Genomic DNA, 23478 nt, shown 5'->3' on the forward strand with positions numbered 1-23478 from the left:
GTTAAAATTGAACTTTGTGACCGCCAACAAGACTAGAGCTTATCAAGTGGCACCCCCTCCTCAATGCTTGCAATGACCAGAGATCTAAAGTTTTAGCCTAGATAGTGACTTTATTATCTTATTTTTCAAAATATAAAAATAGATAAAAAAATAGTGCATCATCGGCTCAAGCTTAAAAAACAGTAAACTTTTTCAAACCGCGATTATAATATTTTTTACTTCAAAAATAATTAATTTTAGAACGAGATAAGAAAGCCAACATGAAAGCGATGGATATGACCAACTTCTCTTATCCTGATCTGATTAACTTTTACAATTTAATTCATGAAACCATCTAAAAAATAGCCAAGGAAAGCTCTTACTCAAAATTTTTGGACAATTCAGCTCTGCATCATAAACATAAAATTGTTATAGGATCAATCAATTATCCTAACGAGTTTGGAAATAGACTATATGGGACTATAATTTTTTTTTTATTGTAATGGTAAAGATTAATTAATTTATTCAAGTTCGATTAACTGATCCCGAATACAATGATTTCGTAACCAGAAATCAGATAGCTCCGCCAGATGATGTACGGTGGTCCCGTGCCATGTTTCGGTAAATAGAAGGAAGGTCTAAGGGCATGATGGTCACATGACGAAGGGCAATTTCGTTATTTAGGAAAAAAGTTCCTCCAGCAAGGACAGGAGGGCCTGGTCCAGCTACAGCGCGATAGAAACCCCAACCGTAAATGTCCCTGACATGGTCCCCCATGCCATGGCATGTGCCCCCGCAACCATCCATGTCCATGCATGTCATGTCATCTCATGCATCCATGCATGCATGAAAAAACCCATGGGCTCTTCGCTGCCGTCAGCGTAACGACCGTCAACCGACGGTCGCCCCCTTCAAATCCGTCAATCGTCAGAAAGGCCGCGCCGTCTGTCCGTTGGATCGTCACCGCTTTACACTTGTCTTAATGCGCGAGCCTTGCGTTCCGGAATCCAGTTAGGTTGCTGACGAAGACCATCGATCGGACGGCTGAATGGAATAATTTCGTGCACCGTGGAAGATCTCAGCCGTGGGTGTGAGATCAAGCGGTTCGAGACGCAATCAGCAGCATCTTTAGAAACAATTATTAGTTTTGGCTGCGTCCTGGGTGATTTCCTAACGAACTCCACCACAAAATCTCGGCATTTTGTCTTCATGCAGCGATTCCTTTCGGCACCAAATAGATTCTTCTAGGATTACTATGAACTTTCTTTCTTTCCCTTTCTTTCAAGAAAGGATCTACAGCTAACATTGTCATGAGTTTGTCACAGTAACGAGGCAGGAGGAAAAAATTTAGAATTCAGATAAAATTCAGATAAAATCATATAAGAATTATCAGAATTTAAGAATAAAATGTAAAACTTAGATTAAATAGATGCTATTAAGATTTGTTTCTTTTTTTTTAATCTAAACACAAGTTTGAAAGAGATGTGTCATAATAAACAATAGCACAAAATAATTCGCTAACAATGATTTATATCCTTTATTTGTGACTTATAAAGGTTTTCTAATTAGCCATAAAAAATTTGTGAATATATTATGAAATCCTTGATTATTCAATAATTCTTGAGTATTTCGTATATTGAGAGTAACTCAGCAAATCAGTCGCCGCTGGCCGCCGCTGGCCGCCGCTGGCCGGTTGTAGGTCCCTTGACCTCAGGCACCACTGTAGCCACCATTCTCTCCCTTGAATCTAGGCGGTGAATCGCTGGATTGATCATAGGCAAAGTCTCTCTTGTTTCAATACTTCTTATCTTTCGTTTTGACGGCTATCGTCGTGCGTGGCACGTCGCCAACACCGTCATGGGTTATCAGCCACTCGGGGTCGCCCACCACAAGCGTCGTTGCGGGCATTCCTCTATTTCGGGGAAGGAGAGAGAGGGAAAGAGAGAGAGCCTCACAACTCTCCTTTTCTTCCCTTATTTTCTCTCTCCTCTTTTTAGTTTTTCTCTCTCTTGTGCTTTCTCTATTTATCACACACTCTCTCTCTACTCGTTCTCTCTCTACATGTTTTAGTGGACCAATGGCGTGTCTACATACTTTGTGAAGTCGGGCTGACCCTTGGAGGGGTTTCGGCTAGTGTTGTATGGCCTGGAGCTTTGAGCCGGTATTGGTCTCGAATCGACGTTATACAGCAGTAGGAAGAGTTTCAGATCAGTGTTATGCGACTGTACGAGGAGTCCCGAATTTTTGGATTGATTTCTCTCTCTATCTTCATGTTTTCTCTCTCTAGTTGATTTGGAGAAATTTTTGGTTAAAAAGGATTGGTGGATAGCCATGGATTACTACTTGATGTGAACCCTTTAGTAATAGAGTGTTCTAGGTTGTCAGATACCTCGGATGATTTTTGATGTTTATTTGATTATGTATTTAGAGAAAGAGGACGTCGAACAGAGTTTTGCGCACCTCGGTTTATAAATTGCAGTGTGAGCAGGTGATTAGTCTGTCTGGGTTATCAGTAAAAAGGTAAAAATTCTTGTACACTCACTTGCATGATTCTAGATATTTTGTATACATGTATGTGATATGAGAATGATCAAGATAAGTAAAATGTAGAAATTTTTTTATAATGGTTTGTATATCAAACCATGTTTTAATTATGTATGCTTATGTTGATAGTATGATAGATACATATATGAGTATAGTTTACACTTGCATTATCGGACTAATAGATGTGGTGATTTAGATTAACTATATTATATTGACTGCCCTGTCATGGGCGGAAAATGTGACACCTATCGAATGCCCCATTATAGGCTGGAAAACGTGACACTTATCAATTGCCCTATCACGAAAGAAAAATGTGATCGTAGTTAATCTAAAGCCTAAAATAAAAAAATTTATGTGTGGATGTGAACTTGATTGAATAAACAAGGATTTTGGGCTGATCTCGTTATCATTGAATACACCTGTCATAAGCTAGAAATAAGATACTATCGAATGTCCCGTCACAAGTTGGAAATATGAAACTATCGAATGTTCCGTCACATGCTAAAAATGTAATACTATTAAATGCCCCATCACAGGCTGGAAATGTGATACTATTGAATGCCCTGTCACAAGCTGAAAATGTGATACTATCGATTGTCTCGTTACGAGAGAAAAACGTGACTAAAATTTAGCCAAAGTCGAAAAAATAATTGATCTTAGATTCAGAACAAGTTAAAAAGAAAAAAAAATGAAAAGCATTTAAAATACTATTAAAGATTTATGAGATATCGTATGATATATTACTCTTGAGTGTCTGAATTTTTATAAATATTTGATGTAAATATTCATATTGATTATTCGAGCATTATTGATAATCGGTTTGTGATTTCATGATGTGTGGAATGTTTTTTACGATCTTCAAACTTATATTATTATTGTATTGGTGTGGATGTGTGGGGATTCTTACTAGGTTGTAAAGTTCACACCACGTCTTTCATTTTTTTTCAGAGTTACAGGTCACTTGGTACTTGGCTATAGTTGAGATCATAGATGAAATGATGAGTAGATAGACCATCATTAATACTGGTTGTATGATTAAATTTTATAATTGCACAAGTTTTGTTAATTATTATAAATTAAGATCCTTATTATTCAATGATATTGAGGTTGTAATAAATTTTTAGGTCTTGCATATTTTTTCACACTTTGTCATAGAAAGCATGCGGCCGTGTCACATAGCCAACCCAGATGTTGGATCCGGGGTTTAATGACTACCTAAAAACATAGTTTGGAATAACACAATATTATGTTCCACATTTTTGTTGAATGTTCACATTCTGATGATATTTGGTCAGAGGTGATCCATTTATTTTCTTATTTTTAATGGCTAGACTGGGAGGAGTGAGCTCATACACTTCAGTTTGGTTCCATTTCCAAACCTCACCATTTCGGCTTCTTTCATACGTTATGCTATGCTGTTTCATGGCTGCTCTTTCTCAAGAGCATTCTACCATCACTCAATTTGACACCAATTCTAGGGCTTCAAATGCTATTATTGCTCGTTGGGACCCCAAGACTGGAAACAGTCCTCGATCACACTCCATCAACGTTAGCTGGTGCCCCCCACAACAAAAAAAAGTCCTGAAGGTTAATGTTGATGGTGGCGTTCAAACAAATAATGAACAGCTATGGTGATTGGTAGTGATGCCAAAGAAATAGGTAGTCCTAGAGCTCTGATTATATGGCCACTTTTTCCTTTTCTTGGGGGAACAGAGGTGTTTTTAACTTCTAAGAAAATGTTATCACATAATTCGAATGTTCTACGATTTGATATTGAATAGAAAAAAAATCTTAAGATCATCAATCATCATGTTAAAGATCTATCTAAAACAACCCATTCCATTCTAGAATTTTATATATACATAGGACATGCCAACTATTAAACAACTTATTAGAAACATAAGACAGCTAATAAGAAATGTCACGAAATCCTCCGCTCTTAGAGGATGTCCTCACCGTCGAGGAACATACACTAGGGTGTATGCTCTGACTCACCACCAATCTTAAAAGCCTGCACTACTATCACATTCCTACAACAAACCAGATATTAGAAGGATTGCAGAAGCTTAGCAGTGTGCTTCTGAGGACCTTAGGAATGACCTTCGCCACCATACCTGAAAAGCCCTGCTCAGGTTTGGACAGTTGGTGCCATGGGCGACGAAATATTGAAACCATTCCTCGAAAAAGCTTTGCTGCTGCTTCAATGGAAGAGTAAGGAGAGCTTGGCCCAGGCTCTCCTCCAACATCCTCATGTCCAGCCCCTTCGAGCATCTCAGCAACCAACCGAAGTCCTCTAACATAGGTCCAAACCAGGCCCTGAGGACACTGAATCTTATTTCACCCCTGCACTGCAATCTCCCCCTTCCTAACCCAATAAATACAAAAGCTGAGATCCGACTGAGCTCATATCGTACCATTGGTGATGCCGTTTCATGCATCCTAATCAATCCTTCTTGGCTTGCCCACAAACACACAAAATCTTCTGCCATCTGCTTGTCTACAAGAATCTCTAGCAGCCAGTTAAGGTTCTCGACTTGCTTACAGACTCGCTCAATCAGTGGCTTTGTTTCTTTCGCTATTGTCATCTGATTTACGGGACTAGAATTGGAGGCTTCTTCAAAGAGTTCCGCCAGTGAGTTCAGACAAGACTGACAAATGTGGTACAGCTTCTCCTTATTGAGACCAGCCGGGTCTTTTTGATAGACTGAACTTTCGGATAAGAGGCCATTGACTAAGGATTGCATCTCCTTCCTTGCATTACTATTAACTCCATTTGCAATGGACTGTATGAGATGCACAGCTAGATTTTCTGAGTGCTTTGGACCTTGTGGCACTAACCTGGCTAGCAAATCTTCAGAGATTGCTTCATCAATTGTGTACCTTGCGAGCAAGCTCTTAAGCTTCTCTTCGTCGCTCGCACTCCATGGAACAGCTTCGATATACTTCAAACATGACGCAACACCCCTGTCAAACATGATGGTGAAAGATACCTGAAAGAAACAAAACCAAATTAAGTCAAATATGATCCAAGAGAACTAAAATAGAAAACCCAAGCAATTAGCCAACAACTTATCATAATTTCAAAATTTCAAGAAATGCTATTCAGAGGCAAGGACCACAAAAAAAATTGACTAGTTCGTAATAATACATTAGACCAGAACTACCATATTGTTTCAGGATTCTCTATCCAAGTGCCTATCTTGATCAAGACAACCAAGATGCAGCGAGAATCGGATTAGTTTTGCCACTTAGATGTCAAAATTTTATCAGAGAGAACTATCACTATGGTGAACATAATGTTGAGATGGCTAATATATCTACTTCATGAGGCCAGATGATTTTTTTTTAAAAAAAAAAGGATGCAAGGATAGTAGCAAATTGGGGTATGGAAATGAACTTCGTGACATGCATACACATCATAGGGTTGACCGGAGTGGTGGGAAGACTTGAAATGCAATTTACAGAGATATGACAGAACGGACTTACATGAATATTATTGGTGGACATTTCATTTTTTCACAATCAATATGTCAAAGCATGGACAGTGTCACAACCAAAATCAACTATTATCTGAATTGTAACAGGAAGTTTCAAAGAGCATGGAGGACAAAATCAAAAAGTTCTGATAATATTTTACCAGGCAGAAAGTTCTCTCTGATATTTATTTGCATTATTTTGAAAGTATTTGACTATAGTTTGATGATTTAGGAGACAAACTAATTCAAGGTAAAGTTTTAGAATAAATTCATTATACATAAGTTATTCAATAAATTGACAGTCCAGGTTAGAAAATACATAAATTTTCATTATGAAGTAGTTTATAAGCTACTAAAGAATATTGGCAGAATTTTCTGATTTTTTTCCTCTCTTCTCTTCTACTCTTAGTTTTTGCTTCTGTATCTCCACACTTCCTCCAACTCAATTCTTCTTCACCAATACTACCCTACTACTTAGTCCGCCTGGTGATGCCTAAAAAGCAGCAACCATGCAAAGGTCTAAAGAATCTAGACTGCATAAGAAGGAAGCCAAGTTTCACCTGAAGAAAAACAAAAGAATTTAGGGAACCCCAAAGAATCAACGCCAATGATATCTAAGTCTATGAAATTTTGGGCCAGTTCTGAAATGGGCAAAACTCAATTTAGCTCATTTTGTGGACCCCACTACCCATGTCAATACAACAGAGAAAATGACTGGTCTATCCAATAGCATCACAAGTGTTTAGACCAAGGGGTGAATATGTAATTTGCCTTGCCCAAACTTTGACTTTAGCAGATTTCCAATTGGATCAAAGCACAAAAAGGATGGTCAATCTTCTTTTCAGCATTGAGTAGAGACAAACAAGCCCCTAGAATTTGATTCGAAGTCATGTAGATATTCTGATTGACTTGTAGTGTGCACACATGTAAAATGTGCACAATTAGCCTGATAAATCATGGTAAAGATTCTACTTGTAACCAATGCGCTAATAAGGCAAGGTAACGGCTCAAACTACACCAGTTATTAAGATCTTTCTTTTCCACAGTAGAAATTTTTATGGGCGCTTTGCCTTGGCTTTCATGGTCAATTTGCCTTGAGTTCATTTCTTGGCATCTTTTTGATATGATGGAACACATCTTGTCTATTGTTTAGTGTGATTTGCATTTCTTTTTCTTTTGTTGTGATCATCAAACATCACTTACTTGGTGCACATCATAATGTAATTTGAGTTTGCCGCATCGTGTTGTCGTGGATCCAGTTTTGGTTGTGATCTATCCACTTGATCATGACCGAAAATTGATCAGTGATTCCATCACCCCCCAAGTTTCTGATTTTCACTGAATTTTTGGCTTCAATACACATACTTTTAAATCCATTATCTCTCTAATTTCACAAATGTTTTGGGTTTAATCAAACTCATTTCATGGCATCATCTTCCTATTTTGCACTATAACTTTTGGGTTTCATCCAAAGCAAAGGTATACAACCATGGTATGAGCCCATCAGTCATTGGCTTGTATGGCATGAATCATGGTACAAGGCCTGTATTAACACATATTTTGACTGGCACAATCAGTAATTTTGCTTAAGTACAGGCCAATATAGGCAATATGTGCCAATCATTACAGGCAATATTAATAGTGCTTGTATCCCCGGCACAAACCCACTTGGAGTAAAAGAAAAATCCAAAAAAAGAGTTAAAATAATATCTGCAACAAATAATCTCACGATAAAAAAGTACAACTGTAAAACCCAAGTCATATTGAGAATTATAGAAGACTTTACGTATAGAAAGAAGGGATGAGGGAGAGGAGGAAATAAGAAAATGGAGAGTACAGATCCATCAACAATTTTAGCTTATTCAACATGGCTCAAGTACATCTTGGATGGACACTTTTAATTCTTTCCAACTACCACACTTAATACATTTCCAAAATAGTATATTCTCAAGCAACTCCCAACCACTACATCCAACACCATATATAAGTGGTCCGAACATTTCAATTTCAATAAAAATCCAAGTTAGATTTCTCCCTTAAAGATTTAAACCATGTTAAACTTCTAATAAAAGTGTTTCTAACATTACTGGACTTGGAGGAGGATCACAAGGCCAAGTTTACTCAAATTTATAGTGATTTGATGGCCATAACAAAAGCTAAAAACTTACCTAAATTAAGAATGCAATATAGCAAATAAATCTTAACAATTTCATGAAGACAACAAAATAGCACCTAATCTATGCTTAAATCTTTCTAAAACTTATCCTATATCTAAATATTTTGCCAGCAATGTGCATTTGCATGCACTTTATAACTAGTTCATTTATAATATTTCTAAAAGCCTGGCTCTGCATATGAGGCTTCTGCCACTATGGGGTCTGGAGAGGGTTGGATTTACGTAGCCTTACACCCAGGTCACAGTGGAGCAACCTTTACAATTGTGACAAGTCTCACCCTCAATTAATTAATAATGTTTCTAGGTTGAGTCCCAATTTAGAAGACTTTACAAGGATATGATCATTTATACTCTCCCAAAATCAAGATAAACCCCCCGTCCCACCCAAAAAAAAAATCACCCCTAAACTTGATTTTTAGGCTTAAAAAATATTCAACTTGCGACACAATTCTCTATATGACCTAAGACGGAAACCAAGCACATGGAATAGCTGAATTGGCAAATTTTTCCAAAAAAACAAATTCTCTAAATGCCTTCAGGAGCATGCTCTATATTCTAAATTTATTAAAGATGGAGATACCTTGCTTGGATATTCGTATGTGGATGTATTGATTATCACAAGAAAAATGGAAGCATATATGATGAGTTCAAGATAGCAATGACAGATAAAATCAAATTGGTACTTATGTTTTAATATCTTGACATAGATGTGAAGCATACTAATGAAGGGATTTTTACGTCTCTAGAAGGCCACAAAAAAGTTCTCAAGAAATTTAAAATGAGTGATTTCAAGCATGCAAACACATGTGGAGTGTGGTACCAAGTCATTACAACATATAGAAGGAAAAATGGTAATTCCATCCTCTTTCAATTGTTTAGTTGGGAACTAGTGCTACTTGGCATGCACAGAGCATTCTTTTGGAGTAAGACTTATGGTTGCTACATGGAGATGGTAGCAGTGTTTCACTTCAAAAAGGTCCATACAAACATTAACGGTATAACATAGAGATCTCTTTTTTAGGGATAGGGAGGGAAGAATCACAAGGTGGAATTACAATATGTCTGAATACCTGGGGAAACACCTCCAAAGTATTGAACTCAAAAACTGTTCCATTTAGAAGAAGGGCATGAGCGCAACTATTGCCTAGTTCACTATGGTACACTTTTTTTTATTGAACAGATGTACACTAAGTAGTCTAGTTAATTCACTCGGTAATAATTGTAAGCCTATCATGAAGCGGAATAATAATCATCAATTAAACTTTTACTAACCTCCGGCCATCGTTGATTAAGCACTTCTGATCAAGCACCAACCTTTGATCGCCCATACGAGAGGAAGAGACTTGCGGGAGAGGGAGAGAGAGGAGATCCGGAGCTTCTAACCTATGCAGGACCTGAGTGTCTTAGATGATGGATCCACAGGCTTATTTATACTGTTAGATTAGGGACCCGGATCCTTATCTTTAAGGTTTATCACTAATTAGTTTTCATCCATCACGGAAGCCACCTGATAAGATAAACTCTGAATAAACTCTAATTAGATTGGATTAAGTCACCATTTAAACAAGGTTGTGTTTATCCTGATGTGGATAACCTTGATCAAGTGGGCCACATCAAATCTCCTAAAATTAGGAGACGTGCTAACAATAATTTCAAATTTGTTGGATTTGGTGATAGTGATTGGTTTGAAGACTTTGACAATAAAAATAGTATAAACAATTTGTGCAGTACATGAGACTATGCGACATTCACGACATCTTAAAAACAACCAAACATATGTTACTTTCACTTCATGTGTATGCCACACAATTGGGTTAAGAAACTTATTGATGACTAATTTGCCCCAATAAAAACCAACAAAAACCTATCTAGATAATCAACCTACACTTGCATTAGTATTCAGATATTCCGTGATTCAAGCAAACATATTGACACAAAGTTTAACTTCATTGGTTTGTGTAACGGAGTTGCATTTTAGTTTCACAAAGTTTAATGACCAAGCTACCAACATTTTCACAAAGCCCTCCTGAGCATGAACTGTTTCCCAAATTTAAAATTCTTCTGGAATCTCTAAATCAAGTTCAATAGCCAAAATTAGAAGGTAAACTTGATTTTGGGTCATGATCTAGTGCAAGGTCATTCTTGTCTGAGTTGGTGAATCTAATGCAAGTTGGTGTTTCTTATCATAAAGAAAAAATTCCAAAAATATCTCTAATCTAGATTTTCCACCATCAGTTTCATATTTAGAAGTTGTAGTAAATGCAGTAGCTGGATACTAGTTGTACCAAACATGGTAGATGGAAAGAGCTAGAAGTGTTCATTTCCTACAAACAGAGATGTATTCAAGTGATGCTGAATAAGTTATGCTCCAGAATGAAATGCACGCTCTCCATTTATATCCATTTCCTAACTTCTTCCTCTCCCCATATCTCTCCTCTGGAAGCATAAAGACAAGCCCCTATTTTTCTCAACAGCTCAAAAAAAAATCATTAATCTTTTCATATTCAACGTAATTGTCCACTCTAACTGAATCATTCTGCATCTTATTGACTGCTAGTAGAGCTACCAGCCTACTACTAAGTATGTTTAAGCACTGTGTATAACAAACTTTTCATAAATCTTAACCATCACAATTTATAGAAGACTGTGCCATTCTCACCTCAAGTATGTCAATGGCTCGGGAGACTCCTACTTTCATCAGACACCTCATTGCATCCTTCTCGTACATCAGCTCAATCGTCCCCCTGAAAGCACCCAAATCCTCGATACCGGTAAGCTCTATCTTCCGGCCATCAGCCAGAGCATCCGAGACCTTCTGGCCAGACTTCAGAACCATGGAGGCAAAAAATGCACTACTCTCGCACAGAGCCTCCGAATCCAGCTCCAAAACCAAGCACCTCCCGTCTTTCCCCTTCAAGCTGAGCCTCAAATCCAAAGCTCTCTCTCCCAAACAAGCCCCATCCTCCGCCGCCGACCTCTCAGGGACCAAAGCTATCTCCTTTGAGAGTGGATCCAAGCTCTCCGGCTCCGACTCCACTGCCACGGTGGTGATCGAGGCGCAGTCGGCGATCTCCGGCAGCGGGCCCAGGGGCGCGTCGGAGTCGATCGGGGAGACCCGGTCAGGGGAGAGGATCCGGCGGGGGTCGATGATGCTGATGCCGCGCTTGCTGCTGGGAGAAGGGGAGCTGTGGAAGGAGCCGCCGGAGTAGGGGGGCGGCGGCAGCTTCTGGGGGGGCTTCGAGGGGTGGTGCTGGTAGTGAGGGGAATTCCGAAGGTCGGGGCTGCGGGGGGCGGCGCCGAATGGGCAGCACCAGGCCCTCCGAAGGCCGGAGTTCTTCCGGCGGGGGGCAGATCGCCGGCCGCCTGGGTCCACCATCGCGGGAATCACCGGGGGAGGAAAATGAGGTGGCGAGGATTGTGAGTAGAATTGGGGCTGGGGGGGTGGGTCTAGGGTTCGGTCGGCGGCATTGGGGAGATCGGAGGATCTGATGGTGCGTTGTGGCTTCTCTTTGGAATTGGTGCCGGGGGTTTTGGATTCTTTCGTCCTTTCCTTCTCTCTCTGCTTTTTTTCCCCTTTCTTTGAGCAGAGGAAGAGAGTGTGGTACGGGAAGATTAAAGAGACGTTAAAAGAGGGAAATTATGATTAGCTCCACCGCGAAGGGCAAGGATGAGCTTCGAGTGTGTCTCGTTGGAGGTGAGCGTGGCAGTCGCGCTGGAAGCTTAAACGAAGAAATATTGCCATAAAGATGGACTGATAGTTAATAATTATTAAAAATAGAATAAATAAATAAATTTATTAATATAAAAAAATAATTGAGGACGCTAGAATAGATGACCAATTTTGATTTAAAGTTAAAGAAACCAACCTTACACTTAAAAAAAGCAAGATAGAAGTTAATTTTGATCTGGCTCGACCGTTCTCGACCCGTTAAGACTCAAATCTATTTAAATTATATACATATATAGATAAAAAATTATTAAATTAAAACTTTTATCAGAATATTTTGATTCCAGCTCAATTTAGATTTATCGAGCTACTCAATTAGATTATTTTAGATTAAATTTAAAATTAAATTTGAATTAAGCTTAAAATAATGATAAACAAATCACGCTCGATATCAAAATTCAAGTTCAAGATTAATTCAATCTAACTCGGCCACATCCAAACCCAATCAAACTTAGCTCATTTGCGCCCCTAGATAAGAATAATAAATATTGGGAGAACAAATTTATCAATTGTTAAATATATGATCAATTTCATGAAGGTTGTTTTGAAATTATTCACGATTTAAAAATAAATCATGAATCTATGATTAATATATATAATAGTTGCTATGTAGTTTGTTTATGGAGAGCAAATAAAAAAAAATTAAAATAATTTGGAGATCTTGCGACTACGCTCATGGGTGATAGATTTTGGTAGGCATATTTAGATCTAGAAAGAAATAAATCTGAAATTATGAGTGTACACAAGCCGGGACAGGGTGTGGATTTTGGTACCAAACAGATGGTGAAATTGGAGCCAAGCCGGCCAGCTGAGATCAAAAGCTAAGACATTTAGTCAATCGAGTAGTTGGATGAGGAAAGAAGATGACATAATCGAGGAATGGATGGATCCCCTCTGTTCCTTTTTTGGAAGGAAAACAAGGACAAACATGTAGGTTTCCATAGATTTTGTCCGGATAGGATGTTTTTTGTTTTTTACCCGAAACATCCACATTGGTGGTCGCCATGTCATTGGGAAATTAAGGTGGTCCAAAATTTTCTACTATAGTCCAGTCTGGAGAGAACAACTTTTTTTCTTTTTTATTTTAAAATAGTATTTTCAAAACCCTCTATTATGTTAAGCTGGCTGGTCAAAAGGTATCACCGACATCAATAGCTAAACATATCTTTTAATTTTACCATAGAATATGGTTTCAACAAGAAACTTTAATTTTAACCACAAGCCTAATTTTTGAACGTAAATTTGTAGGTTAATTTCCATTGGTGCCAAATTGGGCGTTGTAGCTCGTATCAATGACTATATTTTCACATGAAATGATTGCATTTTCGTATACTTAAGTTCAAATTCATTTTAAGGAATTAGTATTTAGACTCAAGTATAACTGATATAATTTAGCTAACATATATTATGATGATAGTTAATTGATAAATTGATTGGATATATCATAAGGTGGACTATAGTTCAGCCATGTTAAGGTGTAATCCAACACCTTCACACCCCCCATATTGACATGCCCTGGCCTAGTTGATAGCATGACAGATGATCAAATATTCAAGCCATGAGACTTCTAGGTGGTCTAATTCTAATTCTAATTCTAATTCTAATTCTATAGTGTGATAGATAGCTGAGTGTCAAATAATGCCCTTCTTATAAAGCAAAGTATCAGATTATGGATCATAACTCACACACATTTGTCATTTGATGTTTGTGGTATTATCTAATAACAAAGATTGTTGCGAACCAAACAAGCTACACGTTTCTGGTATTATCTAATAACAAAGATTCAAAATATAGTCCGGGTGATTGGTGCTTAGATAAGATGGTGCAAATATTAAACCAATTGCATGCTTGTACCGTTTTTATATGGTCATTTTTTTGCACATGACCTTGAATTCTCTTCTAAATTAAATATAGAAATCCTGATTCAGGATATAAAGAAAGTTTAAATGCTGGACCTGGATTTTAGATTCCAAATTGATTTAGGCTGTTTTTGTGAGCGGATTGTAAGATTTTCTATAAAACTTATAATTATGTTTATGAGTTCTGAACAGGAAAAAAAAAAAAAATTGCACCGCCGAGGATCCAAACTTATTTGAGTGAACTAAAGAACCTCACGGGGATCCCCACCGAGACCCCCAGCCTTTCTCTCCTTTCTCTTCTATGTACTAGACCCTCCACTGCCTCCTAAGCTGAACACAACAGCTTTTATCCCTGTTTTGATTGGTACAAGAAAAAAAATATTGAACCATGGAAGCATAGTTTACAATCTCGACATTCAGCAGGGGCTTGTTAGAATATTTTCCACTATTTCTTGGAGCGGTACTGACTTGGCACATGATCATAGGTGGAATTTTCTTATTGGTGAAGATATTGTCTTTGGTTTTTATGGAAGAGGTTGGATCTAAAGTGGAAAGCACCATGAGTTTTAAATTTTAATGAACTAGTAATGTCAAATATATTCTTAATAGATGTCTATAGAAGATTGACCTAGTAATGTCAAATATATTCTTAATAGATGTCTATAGAAGATTGACCTCATCTTATCAGCCTTAGATAGCAAGCACAGTGGTAACTCAAGTATTCAACAATACTTTATCTTGTGATGAATGTGGACCATAGGTTATGCAATAAGAAAAAGGTAAATTCCGTTTATTTTGGGCTGTGCAGCAATTGTTCACATAAATTTCTTTTTGCTTCACTAAAATTAACAAAAATAACACTCTGTCGAGAAAATTAATGAAAATAACAGCGCTAAAATTCAGGTAATCATCTCATCGGCCTCCCGACGTCTCTTTTTTTAGCTGGCAGATTGGAATTAGCTTGGAGTGGATACTTCAAAACATTTCAAGAATTTAGTTATGGCTCATGGAAGTAATCAGGTTTAATCATCCATACACTTGATTAGTGTGTATGTTATGGCTCATGCAATGCAGAGTTAGAGGATATTAGTAAATCCACTCTTGCTAATAGTTGCTTCACTTTTTTTTTCCCCTCAATAGTAATTGGTGCACTTTAATGGTTGGAGAAAGGTGAAGATTCGGTTAGGTAGGCTAGAGAAAGACTGGGCGAAAGAAGAATAGACAATATGAGAATAAAAAATAAAACTCATGCTTCTTATTGGTGCAAGAAGTTCAGGACGCAATGGCAGCCGCATAGAATTTCTATACGATTGTCATCATGCCTGGGTAAGAGAAAAGAAGGAACAAAAATAGAAAGAGGAAAGCAAAAAAAAAAGTAGACGAAGGGCAGGCAGCCGTCGCCCAACGGGTCGGGGTCGAATCCACCGTCGGATCATCCACCGCTCGATTTGATGGGGGAAGCGCAGCAGATGAATAACGCAGCCGGCGTGCTTTGAGATATGTGGGGTCAGCAATTCAACGGTAGATTTGTGCGAAAGAAAGTCGAATCTTTTTTAATGCAAAAAATACAACCCCGTTCGTCGGCCGGGCGCTGTCCGACCACGCTTAGACGCGGTCGTGCACCGAGTTCTGGGCCCCATTGGTCGTCTTCTCGGTGCCGTTCATTTCCACCGTGCCCGCCTTGGTGGCGGCGGCGGCAACTGCTCCCTTGTGGTTCCTGTAGATAGCGTACAAGATGAGCTGCACCGCTCCAAGTGCACTTCCACACCCATTCTGCACCTACAAGAGTGAAAGCCATCTTAGTCAAGTGAACAAGTATCAAAGGACATAGTTCAAGTAGCCCATATATTTCAGGAGGCGAACTCGGCAACAGGCTGGATCGCCTTCTTTGTTGCTCACCACTTAAGACAGATTTTGTGGACAGAGATTGACTCCGCTTCCCCATCTTTATACTCTTATCTCTATTGACTCTGATGGTAGAACTCACGCCAGGTTGACGTGAGCTACCATAGTACCAAAAATAAATTAGAAAAAAGGGGGACATGGTTCTAAGCTTATATAGGTTGCTTAATCATATATGCTGATATGCAAATGTAATTGGAGGAAAGATGAGAATCTTAGGAATGATGACCATGCCGGACGCATGGAAACACCACCCAAGATTTGAACTTGGAACCTCTCCCAAGTAGAGAACTTGTGGAACTGTTGTATCATTTGTTTTGTGCTGGTCTTCACACTATGTGCTTGTGTCATGAATGCCTAACACTTCATCTGTAGTAATTCGGCAACATAGAGAGCCTAACATGATTCAAACTTGAGATACATGAAGAAAGGAGAGGTGCCAACCATTGGGCTTACTCCTTGGCCAGCACTGATATATACCAGCTTCAAAGATTTGGTTGGTGTCTAGTATGATGTTGTGGTAGAGGGACTGGGACTTCTAGCCGGGCCTATTTAAAATTTGACCTCTTCTGTGCCTAAGCCTGACCCATGATCAACTCTACATAGTGGTAAATGTGCATGGTTTGTTGTCTGGTATGATGTTGCGGTCATTTTTTTTTGGGTTTTTTTTGCATCATTTCTTTGAAGTGATTGGTGGCACTCAAACTGAATTTGTCAAAAAAAAGGGGGAAAAAAGATTGGAGTGCCATAGCTATGCAAAATTAGATTATCAGAAGGTTAACAAATAGAGTACCCAAACAAAAGGATCACGACCAAGTAGCCCGTAGATGAACCAAGATGTCCCGCACAAGAACGAAAACAATGAAAGAAAAAAGGGCATGAACTCCACGCTTTTAGTTCGGATCACCAATCTCTGCATCAAATAGTAGAAGTCTATTAACAAATACACTTAATTTTCCTTTTAAAAATATAAAAAAATATTTAACTGAAGCTACATGTAAATTCATGAGCTAGCTAGCATATCTCATCATCAGATGCAACTTGAATATCAACACCTAGAAAATTCAAATTGCTGGAAGCCTAATAGAGAAGTCTTCACCATGCTTACTGTAATTGATTTTTTTTTGGATGAAGGTTAAGTGGAATAAGTATTTATCACAAGGTGCAAAAAATTAGGGTTAGATCAGTTTTCACTTAGCTACTGCTCTCATTTTTAACTGAGGTGAGCTCTTCTTGGCTCATGTGGATGCATTGTCTTGGATTTTTATTTCCAAGTTGTCTGCTTGTTTTACACTTACCCTTCTGTTCTTTTCTTTTTTCTTTTTTTTTGCCCTTTCTCACTGTAGTGTTACTGTGCTAGGGTAAAAAGCTAGGTGGGAACCATCGGCATGTGACATATGTTTACAAAATGGCAATAATTTTCTTTTGGTTTCTTTTTATCCACAAGAAACGAAGATTTGTTTTCATTTTTTTATCCACAAAAAACAAACATTTTTTACAGTAAACTAGAACCTAGCATTTCACCATGGTCTCATGCAGTGAACAGGAAAACAGAAGTATAAAATGAAATGAAGAGAGCAAGAAGGTTGGTAAAGGTCTGGTACCATGATGAAGAGTGGCGAGCCATACATTACGACGGAGAAAATGGAAGCAGCAAAACCGCAGAAGAGCTTGCGGGCGTGGCCATGGAGGGCGAGGAGAGAAACAAAGGCGACGATGGCGGAGATGGCCACGACGATGACGAAGAAGCACAGCGTCTTAGTCCTCACCTTTCGGGGCGCGTACACAATGAAGATCACCACATACACCAGTTCGATCACCGTCCCCGCACCGTTGATCGTCGACACGAGCAGGTTGTTGGGCGACACGAACGGCAGCCCATACCTTAACACAAGAAGTTGAAATGAAGTCAGAGAAACAGAGAGAGGCTAGCCGTTGGAAGATTAGCTTGCATGGCTTTTAAATAAAACCCTATACTTTTATGACAAATTGCATACGGCCCCCTTCTTTTTCTTTTTTTTTCTGTTTTATGGTACGACGGCGGCTCACACACACCGGATGTTAATGCAGCCCATAAAGTCAAAAAGGATGAGAGAATATCAAGGAGATGAAACCCGAGTTGTTCCAAATAAAACTTTCAAAATGCTGAGCCGCAAAGAATGACACCGAGTTCGCTATATATATGAGTAGTCCTATGGAAGGCGCACTCATCTAAAAATTTATGGATGTCGTGAATCAACTACATATAAAGAAGCTAGATTTTAGGTTGTGTGGGCTTCAGTTAAACCAAGGCATACATTTCTTTTAATGAATCAACAAATGTTTAGATTCTTCTCCTCCATTTAGAGGATCCAAGAAAGCAATTTGAATTTGGATTTCCAATTGAATGGCTCTGCTCGAGCCACTTGAGACACATAACTCGAGTTGTTTACAGATAGCTTGTTAAAATTACAAGCTCCATCTACCTTTTGCAACTTGCGATGTGATAGAAAAGTCATTAGACCAAACTATATATACTTCTAGTAACTTGAATTATCTACATGAAAAGTGCCACAAGCTTCAAACTAAGCTCATGCTCCTCTTTTTGGGCATCATATACCCTATATAGACAAAATACAGGTCAAAAAGGGCTGCACATCTGGAAAAAAAAAGTATGCACAACTTTACTGCGTGATTCAGATGCGTTGATGCTGTTCGTACTTTTTTTAAAAAAAACAGCACTGCGTGGTCTCATTCAATAAATGGCCCAGGACCGACAGAGGGAGTTAGTTACCATGTGTGAATAGTAAAACTGGTGGGTTTTTATACCTCGAACTCTGAATAGTACCCTCCAAAAAAAAAATATGGATGTTAACACTTCGCCATGTTCTAAAGCTTCTGATGATTGCAATCTAAACATTTACCTGGCCATCTAAGTTACAAAACCTTTGATATCTTAACCATACTTCACATGGAATTTGGCTTCATAACCCTATTAATTTGAAATCCAGTGCTTTAATTTCTTTTTGATCTTGAGTAAAAGCCTAAAGATCACCCATTCCACAATCCATTTACAATGGCATGGGAGAGCCCATGTGAAAGTTAGTCTACCTGGCTACCTCTCTTTCTCTCTTTGTTTCTTTGTTTATTATTCATCTTTATATTAGATTTTTGGCCAGCTTCAAGAATAAATACAAGATGAAGGGTTTCATCAAAAAAAAATGCGAGATGGAGGGCAAAAAGCTTACCAAGCAGAGAGGAAGCAATTGAGCAGGGTCATGTTGTAGGGTATCCCTGAAAAATCCTCTGTTGATTTGTGTTTTATAATCCTCCAAAACGTAACACTAAAAACAAAAGAAAAGGTTAAAGATTGTGAAGAAAGATACTTCCATCCTACCATCTGACCATATAACTCTTTACAATAAAAAAAAAAAAGCCCCAACACTGCTAAAATTTTAGATGTGTTCAGGATCCATCCAAGTTTTCATGAAAAAAACTCGAAAAAGAATATACATCACGAAAAGATCGATAAAAAGGATAAAGAAAGATTCATCCAGAGGTTGGACAACCACAAAAGAATTTTTAATCCCCCCCCCTCCTCAAGCACACAAGTAAATACAACAAATACGCAGGAAAATCATGCTTGGCTTTCAAGAAAACCATCAGAGAGCAAGCAAAGGTAAGAAGATCGGATTCCTGCAGTGGATGGGTAACAAAAAGAACGAACCCAACATCAATATCCATCTCCCAAAGAGAAGTTCACAAAAGCTGAGAAGACAGAGGAAGAGAGAACAAAGGAGAAAAGGGAAGGATAAAGTGATTCGATACTTACATGGGAGACAAGAAGAGGAAAAGAGCAGTTGCATTCCCTGCCCAAAATCACAACCAGATCACACTCTGACTCAACGTTAAAGAGAAAAAGAGCAAAAATGAGCACAAAGAGGCCACGAGGAGAGAAAGGAAGAGAGAAACCCACCAAAGATTCCAAACAAGAAGTGCGCCACCTCCATTTCTTCTACCCTCAAGAACCAGAAACTGCAACACTTCAGAAAAAAACCTCACAGGGTGAATAGAATGGCTATGTCTCTGGGAGGCAGCCATCTATCTCTATATATATGTATGTATGTATGTATATAGGGAGGGTTCTTGGAAACATGGGCATCCTCATTTAGATGCACTTAGATTTGCCCGAAGATAACAAAAAAGAGCTCTATACAGTGAATTACTCTTTTAACTTTATTTGACTCAATAAACTGGGGGTTGCATCCCGCTACCTCCTATTTCCACCAAAGAAAGAGAGACTACCTGCCTTCTTTGGGGCTGGACAGGGGAACAAACAGTGGGCTAAAGTACGAAGTTTTAGATATATCCACAATCCAATACCGGATTAGCGGTTGTCATTAAAGAAAATTTTCCAAATATCAGCAGTTTTATCTTTCCGTATCAAGAGCAGCCTATGCATTCTCGTACTTTTTATTGATCTCGATTTCTTGAAAAAAAAACAATTCATGCCACCTTAAACAAAAGAAAGGAAAAGAAAAATCAAGTGCTGGTCTGTTGTAAGAATTAAAGTGAATTGGATAATATCCATCCGGATTTATTTTCTTTCCAAATTTATTTGGATATGGATAGAAATTTGAGCATCCGACTCATATCCATATCCAAAAAAAAATAGATATAGATATGGATAGACAACTATCCGATCCTTATCCGAATATTAGATTCTAATTGTAACTTTATTTAAGAAAGATAAATGATCACATTAACATGCTATATATAAATATATATATTTATGAATATGAATTTGGATATTGTTTTGGATTATGTGACGAATGGTTATGATCTTATCAATAGTAACTTTATTTAAGAAAAATAAATGATCACATTAACATGCTATATGCATATATATTTATGAATATGAATTTAGATATTGTTTTGGATCATGTGACGAATGGTTATGATCTCATCAATAGTGTCTTTTCAAATTAGATTTTTCTATATGTGTTAGCAGATTGGTTGCTATGTTATGGTAATAGTTAGCATGTTGATTCATGAATGGAAAGGCTTGATGGCTATATATTTGTGAATTTGGTTTTGGATATGGTTAGCATGTTGATGCATTTGGCTAATTCAAAATGAATTAATATTCAATGCATGACGATTATATCATCAATGGAATGCATGAACACGAATGCTATGTCATATGAGTTGCTTTTTATGCATAAAAATGAACCTATTTATAATATCTATCTATCTCTAAACTATTGAATGAAGAGAAATAAGTTAGGAGATTATGTATTTAGTGTAGAGCCATAGCATCACTCGATAGCCACAACTACCTATCTTATGTACAAGCAGCATTCAATACATGTATTTCATTTAATGATTAATGGAGGTAATCTCATGAAATAATTAATATCTGAGGTAAATTCTCGTCCCATCATTTTATTTATGTGAATTATTTTGGTCCAAATGATGCATGGGAGTAGTAACTATGAGATTGTGATGAGACTATGAATGAATACAATTCATTCAAGTGAAAGAAAAATGATTTTGGAACGACCTTGTCAACCAGTGAAGCATCTGGGATTTGATCCCTGCTAGAGTTTTTTAGGCTGGAGTAAACTATTAGCCACTAGTCCTTAGTACTCGGCCTCAACACTAATAATAGCTTGACTTCAGGGATGAGGGAGGAGAGGTGAGAGATTAGTGAACTGATTAATAAGCATTTTTCTTTTCATCTTTTTAATCTTATTGAAACCACAATTGAAACGAATAGTTAGTTCATTTAATTCAAAATACTGTAGTATATCTTAAAAGTATTTCAAATAGTTTTAGAAAACTTAAAAAAAAGAATAGTGCAATACATGTTTGAGAAAAGAATGAGACAATAAAAATAAACTTAAAAATACAAATCAGAAATTAAAATTTAAAATAAAACACAATAAGAAAATAAAAATAAAGATATAAAAGTTAAATCAAAACAAAATTCCTATAAAAACTGAAATGAGGGATGGTGAGAGATATAAAAAAGAGGAATAGATAAAAATATTCTATTTATTTCTTGTTTTTAAATTGGATGGAATATATTTGGAGTTGAAAGGAGGATGTTTTAAAGGGAAAAAGTTAAAATTAAATATGAAAATGAATATTTAAAAAGCAAACCCTTATATTTTATATAACTAGCACTCAAGCATATGTGATGTATATGTAAAAAATAATAGATAAAATAAAAATATAATTATACTCAATATATCATAGATAGAATAAGAAAGTAATAAATTTAATATATAAACTCAGAATTAGGGAGAAAGCTACAGGACATGGGCTTGATAAGTTGGAGAGAAAGTACTACAAAATTTATATCTAAATTAATCAGAAGAAGTTCGAATTAGAGAGAGTATAATCCTTAAAGGTTTGAATTGTTTTTTTTTTTTGTTATATTGCTCTCTCATTTTATCATAGTAGCAATCAAACATATGCAATGCATGTTTCAAAAGAATTATTTAATTTTAGATTTTTCCTATACCTTTTTTTTTGTATTTTCACCCTTAAAAAAACGTGATTAGAATCCTAGTAATACTTTTCATTCTTTTTTCTCAAGTTAGGATTTTGACTATTTAATTTCTTTAAAACTAATTGTTTTATTTAAAATAGAAATCAATTATGTAATATAATAGAAATAAAAAGGTATTTTAGGAAGAAAAAAGACAGACCCGTTTGATGTGCAATATTAGGTTCGGATTGCAACTTTCGCATGAAAGAATGATTGGTCTTTTTTCGCAACATCAACTACTTGATCATTACTTCCACAAATATCAAAACACTCCAAACTTTTCTCCTATCCATTTGCAAGGATCTCAAAATGGCCATTACGTCATCCAACGATTGGCATCACCAAAAAAAAAAAAAAAGATGAATCATTCTTCCCTGACGAAGATACAACCTGAACCCTGCCATATTCAGCAAATTCAAGATGAATTGATAAAATAGGTCCACTAGGTTTTAGAAAACTCATTACCAAATTGATATATACTTCTATTACAGAAGAGTTCATTCCTGAATCTGATCTGATAATTGGCTGAAGTTTCATTGCACAATTGAATGGTCCCAGGAGCATGAGGGCTATAACGCTTAATTCCCTGTGGGACACATTCTACGCAGGACAAGAATCTAGAGACAAGTTGGCAAGGCAGTAGAAGCTTTCGGACTTGAAGCTGGCCAAAGAATTTGGAAGGGAGTGCAGACGATTGACATGCAAGACGAGCTCGGGCCCTTCGTTGTTCGGCCAAAAGGATGAGGAGAGGTAGGTCGGCGTGCTGCGTTTCTGGCCTTTTTCCAGGCGGGAATCCTTCGCCTGTGGCTCCGAGTGAGACGTAAAGTGTCGTGGACGTCAACTTCCGACAGGCCATGGCGGGTAAAGCTGGATCGTTTGGAGTTTTTTTCTTCTCAAATTTGGCGGCAAGCATTTGTTGCCGACTACCCACTGCACTTCCATGGTGGCCGAGTGATGATGTCCTCTCACGGGGAAGATTCTCACTAAGAAAAAGTAATTCAGATCGGATCTTAAGCTTAAGCGTCGCACGTCAAAACAATTTTGTAGTTATCAGTGTCTCGATGATGATCTCTTCGTTGCTTCTCCAAATTATTGTCTTAAAGTACGTATGTTACGAGCAATCATTGCCAACGGAGATGTTTTCCACCTTTGTTTGTACCAGAGGAATGCGTAAATATGTGTGTGTGTATATATATATATATATATATATGTATGTATATATGTATGTAGAGAGAGAGAGAGAGAGAGAAAGGGAGGGCCAAGTTCAACATATACCCCAG

General features: G+C 37.6%; 2 protein-coding genes across 3 annotated transcripts; both read right to left on the bottom strand.

The window, feature by feature from the left end:
• Positions 1–4296: 4296 nt before the first annotated feature.
• On the bottom strand, positions 4297–11870 carry LOC103722193 (BTB/POZ domain-containing protein At2g13690). Its single transcript, XM_008812668.4, has 2 exons — positions 10835–11870; positions 4297–5513 (listed from the first exon to the last, which is right to left on the bottom strand). The coding sequence occupies exons 1-2, from the start codon at positions 11549–11551 to the stop codon at positions 4590–4592; spliced, it is 1641 nt and encodes a 546-aa protein (XP_008810890.2). The 5' UTR covers positions 11552–11870; the 3' UTR covers positions 4297–4589.
• A 3118-nt stretch (positions 11871–14988) lies between these two features.
• LOC103722192 (bidirectional sugar transporter SWEET1a) lies at positions 14989–19926 on the bottom strand. Of its 2 annotated transcripts, XM_008812665.4 has the most exons (6): positions 19619–19751; positions 19475–19511; positions 18891–18986; positions 17268–17547; positions 16457–16576; positions 14989–15540 (listed from the first exon to the last, which is right to left on the bottom strand). In XM_008812665.4, the coding sequence occupies exons 1-6, from the start codon at positions 19650–19652 to the stop codon at positions 15367–15369; spliced, it is 741 nt and encodes a 246-aa protein (XP_008810887.2). In that variant the 5' UTR covers positions 19653–19751; the 3' UTR covers positions 14989–15366. The 2 variants fall into 2 exon arrangements, with proteins under 2 accessions (XP_008810887.2, XP_008810889.3); XM_008812667.4 differs by lacking the exon at positions 19475–19511 and having other exon boundaries at positions 19619–19926.
• Between the last annotated feature and the right edge of the window lie 3552 nt (positions 19927–23478).

This window comes from Phoenix dactylifera, chromosome 1 (assembly GCF_009389715.1).
Source record: "Phoenix dactylifera cultivar Barhee BC4 chromosome 1, palm_55x_up_171113_PBpolish2nd_filt_p, whole genome shotgun sequence".
NCBI classification, from domain to species: domain Eukaryota; kingdom Viridiplantae; phylum Streptophyta; class Magnoliopsida; order Arecales; family Arecaceae; genus Phoenix; species Phoenix dactylifera.

Coding starts and splice junctions, on each gene's coding strand:
- LOC103722193 (XM_008812668.4), bottom strand. CDS start 11,551: ATGGTGGACCCAGGCGGCCGGCGATCTGCCCCCCGCCGGAAGAACTCC. Junction 5,514..10,834: donor GAGCCATTGACATACTTGAG/GTGAGAATGGCA, acceptor TGTTTCTTTCAG/GTATCTTTCACCATCATGTT.
- LOC103722192 (XM_008812667.4), bottom strand. CDS start 19,743: ATGGCTGCCTCCCAGAGACATAGCCATTCTATTCACCCTGTGAGGTTT. Junction 18,987..19,618: donor CTTCTTGTTTGGAATCTTTG/GTGGGTTTCTCT, acceptor TTTTGTTTTTAG/TGTTACGTTTTGGAGGATTA. Junction 16,577..17,267: donor GCTCGCCACTCTTCATCATG/GTACCAGACCTT, acceptor TATTTGATGCAG/AGATTGGTGATCCGAACTAA.